Source organism: Colossoma macropomum, unplaced genomic scaffold (genome assembly GCF_904425465.1).
Source record: "Colossoma macropomum unplaced genomic scaffold, Colossoma_macropomum, whole genome shotgun sequence".
In the NCBI taxonomy this organism is placed as follows: domain Eukaryota; kingdom Metazoa; phylum Chordata; class Actinopteri; order Characiformes; family Serrasalmidae; genus Colossoma; species Colossoma macropomum.
The window spans coordinates 6,734,551-6,741,413 of NW_023494800.1; the positions used below are offsets into that span (position 1 = coordinate 6,734,551).

Here is a 6,863-nt window from a genome sequence, read left to right on the forward strand (position 1 = left end):
GACATTTCACTCACTGTAGTTTCTTTCAGTGATAAACTAACAGATCATGAACCTGTTCAGCTTTAGACTAGGTGCTCTAAAAAGGTTTGCTTCAGAATCATGAGCTGCTCAGCCTCTTTAGGTGGTGCGCCTTTAGCCAATTGTTTGATAAAAGTTCCAGGGAAAACCCCACATAACCCTATCTTGTAACAGCAGGAAGTTAATGTTTCACCAAGAACTAGCAAGACTGAAGAGCAGTCTGTGCTGCTGTATTATGTTGTACGTGTGGATCCAGTGAGGAAGTTTTGTGGCACTGTTGGTTCTTTTTTTTTTTGGATATTATAATTTATCAGACCTCCGAAAAACTGAATATCATGATGCATGTGCACTGAGAAAATATTTTGAAGTATAATTTTAAATATAAACATTTATATTTATGTGTATTACATATAAATACATATATGTATATACATATATATATATACATACATACACGTGTATATTTTTGTATGTCACTGTTGAGAGAAGAAAACCTCATATCTCCAACATAATACCTTTACAGGAGAAGAAAAAAACCTACTTTAATTTTAATGTAAGTCAATGGAACCAGACTTTTTTCCAAGTAATTTTGGGCCGTTTCTTTTGGTCCATTCATCATGAAAATTACACACAATGTAAAGAGCAACAGGCATTTTCAGATTATGTCAAAAACTGAAAAACAACAAAAAAAACAACCACACACACATGTATATAATATATATGTGTGTGTATATATACCCACACATATATATTATATACACGTGTGTGTGGGTATATATATATATATATATATATATATATATATATATATATATATATATATATATATATATATATTTATTTATTTATACAATATATAAGTCCTTAACACATCCTCTACTTAATTAAACTAAAATTTGACAGTAAGCTAGTGCAGTATGGGCTGCTGCATTCTGAACTAGATGGAGGCAATTTAGAAAGACAGCAGGGCAACAGTACTGAAACACTATATTATGTCATTTCACTCACCCGTCATGTAAATTATAAAAAGCTAGAGTGACAAAGCATACACATCATCTCGTAATACCAGTCCTCGAGGTGTACCTATGAACTGCAAGGCTGATAAGAGGTGAAGTATTTGAATATTCAGTAAATGAGAGAAAGAACACCTCAGGCTGGACAGTCAGTTCTCTCCTGCTATAATGATACAATCAAGAAAAATGTTCAAATACACTGCTGCGTTGTTGTTTACAGTATCAGGTGAGAGATTTCTTATTGATCAGAGTTCTAATCCTCCTTCCTCCTGTGTTCTCTGAAAGGAGAGTGTACAGAGGAGCTAACCCCTCTGTGGTTTTATGGTGTGTTTTCTGTTATTTCAGTAAGTGTGGTGTCAGTTGAGCTGTGGAAGCGTTTGATCCTGGGGAGAGACTGCAGTGATGAACAGAGACTTCATCACGTTCAAGTGGTCTATGAGAGAAAGGGGTCAAAGTCAGGGGCCTGTGGGGGAACTCTAATCCATAAGCAATGGGTCCTGACTGCAGGACACTGCTATAAGGGAGCTGAAGGGTGAGCTTTCACAACTGCTACTGAGCTTTTTGCTACTGCTACTGGTAATGCAACTACTATTACTGCTACTGATACTAAAACTACTGGTACTACTACTACTGCTCCTGTTACTACTACAACTATTACTACTACTGCTCCTGTTACTACTACAGCTATTACTACTACTGCTCCTGCTACTACTACAACTATTACTACTACTGCTCCTGTTACTACTACAGCTATTACTACTACTGCTCCTGCTACTACTACAACTATTACTACTACTGCTCCTGTTACTACTACAACTATTACTACTACTGCTCCTGTTACTACTACAGCTATTACTACTACTGCTCCTGTTACTACTACAACTATTACTACTACTGCTCCTGTTACTACTACAGCTATTACTACTACTGCTCCTGCTACTACTACAACTATTACTACTACTGCTCCTGTTACTACTACAACTATTACTACTACTGCTCCTGCTACTACTACAACTATTACTACTACTGCTCCTGTTACTACTACAACTATTACTACTACTGCTCCTGTTACCACTACAGCTATTACTACTACTGCTCCTGCTACTACTACAACTATTACTACTACTGCTCCTGTTACTACTACAACTATTACTACTACTGCTCCTGTTACTACTACAACTATTAGTACTACTGCTCCTGCTACTACTGCAGCTATTACTACTACTGCTCCTGTTACTACTACAACTATTACTACTACTGCTCCTGTTACTACTACAACTATTACTACTACTGCTCCTGCTACTACTACAACTATTACTACTACTGCTCCTGCTACTACTGCAGCTATTACAACTACTGCTCCTGCTACTACTACTGCTATTACTACTACTGCTCCTTTTACTACTACAACTATTACTACTACTGCTATTACTACTACTGCTCCTGTTACTACTACAGCTATTACTACTACTGCTCCTGTTACTACTACAGCTATTACAACTACTGCTCCTGTTACTACTACAGCTATTACTACTACTGCTCCTGTTACTACTACAACTATTACTACTACTGCTATTACTACTGCTGCTCCTGTTACTACTACAGTTATTACTAATATTGTTTCTGTTACTACTGCAGCTATTACTACTACTGTTTCTGTTACTACTGGAGCTATTACTACTACTGCTCCTGTTATTACTGCAGCTATTACTACTACTGTTTCTGTTACTACTGCAGCTATTACTACTACTGTTTCTGTTACTACTGGAGCTATTACTACTACTGCTCCTGTTATTACTGCAGCTATTACTACTACTGTTTCTGTTACTACTGCGGCTATTACCACTACTGTTTCTGTTACTACTGGAGCTATTTCTACTACTGCTCCTGTTATTACTGCAGCTATTACGACTACTGTTTCTGTTACTACTGCAGCTATTACTACTACTGTTTCTGTTACTACTCCAGCTATTACTACTACTGTTCCTGTTACTACTGCAGGTATTACTACTACTGTTTCTGTTATTACTGCAGCTATTACTACTTCTGTTCCTCTTACTACTGCAGCTATTACTACTACTACTGCTCCTGTTACTACTGCAGCTATTACTACTACTGTTTCTGTTATTACTGCAGCTATTACTACTTCTGTTCCTCTTACTACTGCAGCTATTACTACTACTACTGCTCCTGTTACTCCTACAGCTTTTACAACTACTGTTTCTGTTACTACTGCAGCTATTACTACTACTGTTCCTGTTACTACTGCAGCTATTACGACCACTGTTTCTGTTACTACTACAGCTATTACTACTACTGCTCCTGTTACCACTGGAGTTATTACTACCACTGTTTCTGTTACTACTGCAGCTATTACTACTACTGTTTCTGTTACTACTGCAACTATTACAACTACTGTTCCTGATACTACTGCAGTTATTACTACTACTGTTTCTGTTACTACTGCAGCTATTACGACTACTGTTTTTGTTACTACTGCAGCTATTACTACTACTGCTCCTGTTACTACTGCAGTCATTACTACTACTGTTTCTGTTACTACTACAGCTATTACTACTACTGCTCCTGTTACTACTACAGCTATTACTACTACCGTTTCTGTTACTACTGCAGCTATTACAACTACTGTTTCTGTTACTACTGCAGCTATTACTACTACGGCTCCTGTTACTACTGCAGCTATTACTACTACTGTTTCTGTTACTACTGCAGCTATTACGACTACTGTTTTTGTTACTACTGCAGCTATTACTACTACTGCTCCTGTTACTACTGCAGTTATTACTACTACTGTTTCTGTTACTACTACAGCTATTACTACTACTGCTCCTGTTACTACTGCAGTTATTACTACTACTGTTTCTGTTACTACTACAGCTATTACTACTACTGCCCCTGTTACTATTACAGCTATTTTTTTCTACTGCTCACAGGGAGTGTTTCTAATCTAACTCTGTCTACATCAGGATTTTGAAGGTCATTGTGGATGTCCACCCAACAAACTCAAAAGTCAACAAAACTCTCACCATTCCTCATGAAAATATAAAGAAATACAGCGAAACTCTGTCAGATGGTGACATCATGTTGCTGAAGCTTCCAGAAAGTGTGGAGAATATCAAACCTGCAAAACTTCCAGATGTTCCTTGTACACATCCACCTGCTGGAGACATACTGCAGGTAGCAGGACATGGATCAGCATCTAAGATCTATGGTAGTTATGGATGTCTTGCTAATTATTATTACTATTACACACACACACACATATATATATATATATATATAAAATTTATAATTTATAATTTAATGTGTGTGTGTTCAATTATTTATTTTAATAAATGTTTGAGACATTCAAAACAAAAGAAATTTAAACCATATCTGGTAGAGTGACCCATATATGTATTTTATCATGATTATTATTTTTATCATTATCATCATCAAATCAGGTCACACACACACACACACATATTTCATGCTGTCAGAACAACTTGTATCTCCAAAAATGACAGCTTTACAAGAAAAGGAAAAAACCTACTTTACTTTTAATGTAAGTCAATGGAACCAGACTTTTTTCCACGTCATTTTGGGCCATTTCTTTTGGTCCATTCATGATGAAATTTACACACAATGTAAAGGGTAAAATGTTTTTTCAAACTAAAAAACGACAAAAATAGAGATACGAGGTTTTCTTCTTACAACGGCAATGACTGTGACTGTGTCTGTTTTTTTTTTTTTTCAGGAAAAGCTGAAGCACATCTGAAGTGCTTGGATGTTTCGGTCGTCTCTTGTCAAAACCTGAAAAACACTGTGTTTGAACATGACAAGCACGTCTTCTGCGGCGTCAATCTTCCAGATCAGCCAGTGATTGACAGCTGTGCGGTTGAGTGATTTCTCATCAGTCTGTCACTGTGAACTCTCTGTGTTTTGAAGAAGATCACTGACTCTGTCTCTCTCGTTCCCACGCGCAGGGGGACTCTGGAGGAGGCCTGCTGCTGATGGGGGAGACAGACGTGGTGTTTGGGGTGCTGATAGGAGGTCGCCGGGGCGGGTGTGGAGGACAGATTGTTTTTACTGATGTCTGTAAATACAGGGTGTGGATTAAAGACCTCTTAGACTGAGTAACAGTTACATTCACTATTTAATTCATTCACATTCATTTAGTCAGGTTTGATGCCAGCCAGGGATAAACAGCTGATGGAAATTAGTCTTTAAAAGTTCATCACTTCATCATTATGTCACATTTTTTTTTAAATAGTTCATATGTGCTGTAACAGAAGGAATTCTTAAAGGGCAAAGGGCCTATATTCAACATTTTTCTTTTATTATTATTCTTCTTATTATTTATTATTTCCCATAAAGTCCATTTAAGAAGTTTGTGTGCATTTCTGCACCAAAAAAAAGTCACAACCTTTGTCCCTCAGAATTAAACAGGCTGTTTTTGTACTGTGTCTTTAAGACTAATACATATTAGACTTAAGATTATATATACACACACACACACACATATATATATATATATATATATATATATATATATATATATATATATCGCTCTTGTTGGAAGAAGACCTTCACACCTGTGTTCTGATTGGTTACCTTGTTTTGTGCAGCAGTCCAGGCTGACACACTCCTTGTAACTTCAGCATGAATGGGCGGAGCTAAACTGCTGTAGGCTTTGTAGGTAGATATCTGTAAATGTGCTGTTTTTTTAACTGCCCTTTGATTGTTTTTGGTTCTAAATGCCAGTTTCTTAATTTTTTTCTGCTCTAATAGATCATCACTTTAATTTAACATCAGTGAAATAAACCATTCCACACATTCACATTTAACAGAGCTGAGTGGACTTTGTGTTATTAATGTAACGGTGCTCTTGCAACTCCATGGTACACCACACACTGTTTCAGTGTTTTCTTGCCCTAATGACTCAGCTCATGTGTCAAAACAAGTGTATTAGAAGACAGAAAAACACATGCCCTCTAGTGGAATAAAAGGGCCATTACATGCTTCTTGAATTAGGTGAACACATCGCAGACCAAAACAGAGCCACATTATAGCTGAAAACAACAGGATTTAGATGAACTTTTAAAAAACGGTGAACAATATTTTCAAACTGTTGCATACAACTATTTTTCCAAAAAGGTAACTTCATAGCTAAAGGAAAAAGTATGTTTCATTGCATTGTATTGTACTGTATCATGATTAACATATTAACTTGTGACTAGTGTTGTAGATTGGGACACTATAAAACTTTTAAGATATTCTGTAATGTTGAATGCTCTACTGAACTGAAAATGGAAAAACGTTAACGTAAGGCCCATTTTCAGTCACTAATTAATTACTTTTGCTGTGTCAAAAATGGATTGAGAATTGCATTGAATTGTACTGGATTCATTGGATAATGAATTTTGTGGATTGTGTATCATTAACACTAATGTAATGCAATTGTATTAAGCAATTAGGACCATTTTGTTAGCCCATTCATTATCAAATTATCACGCAATGTAAAGGACAGCTGTCATTTTTAAATGGCGTTTAAAAAAGAAATAAAAATTAACCTACTAAATACAGTGAAATGAAGTCATTATATAACAATGGACTTATATAATGACTCTATTACACTGCACCCCACTGTATTCTGTGATTTTTTTAATCTTTATTTTTATAACAGTGCTCATGCATTACATACAGATCAAGCAATAGTTTGCATGCATGTGATTACTAAACCTCACACATCAGTGGAGTTAAAGGTATAATATATCCCATGTGTAAAATAAATGCCTTACAAATGTGTATAAATACTGAAAAAGGAAATTA

General features: G+C 36.1%; 1 protein-coding gene across 1 annotated transcript; it reads left to right on the forward strand.

The window, feature by feature from the left end:
• Positions 1 to 1,141: 1,141 nt before the first annotated feature.
• On the forward strand, positions 1,142 to 5,167 carry LOC118820489 (kallikrein-4-like). Its single transcript, XM_036588848.1, has 5 exons — positions 1,142 to 1,257; positions 1,377 to 1,563; positions 4,019 to 4,263; positions 4,789 to 4,928; positions 5,018 to 5,167. Exons 1-5 carry the CDS (start codon positions 1,200 to 1,202, stop codon positions 5,165 to 5,167), a joined length of 780 nt encoding a protein of 259 aa, XP_036444741.1. The 5' UTR covers positions 1,142 to 1,199.
• The last annotated feature ends 1,696 nt before the right edge of the window (positions 5,168 to 6,863 follow it).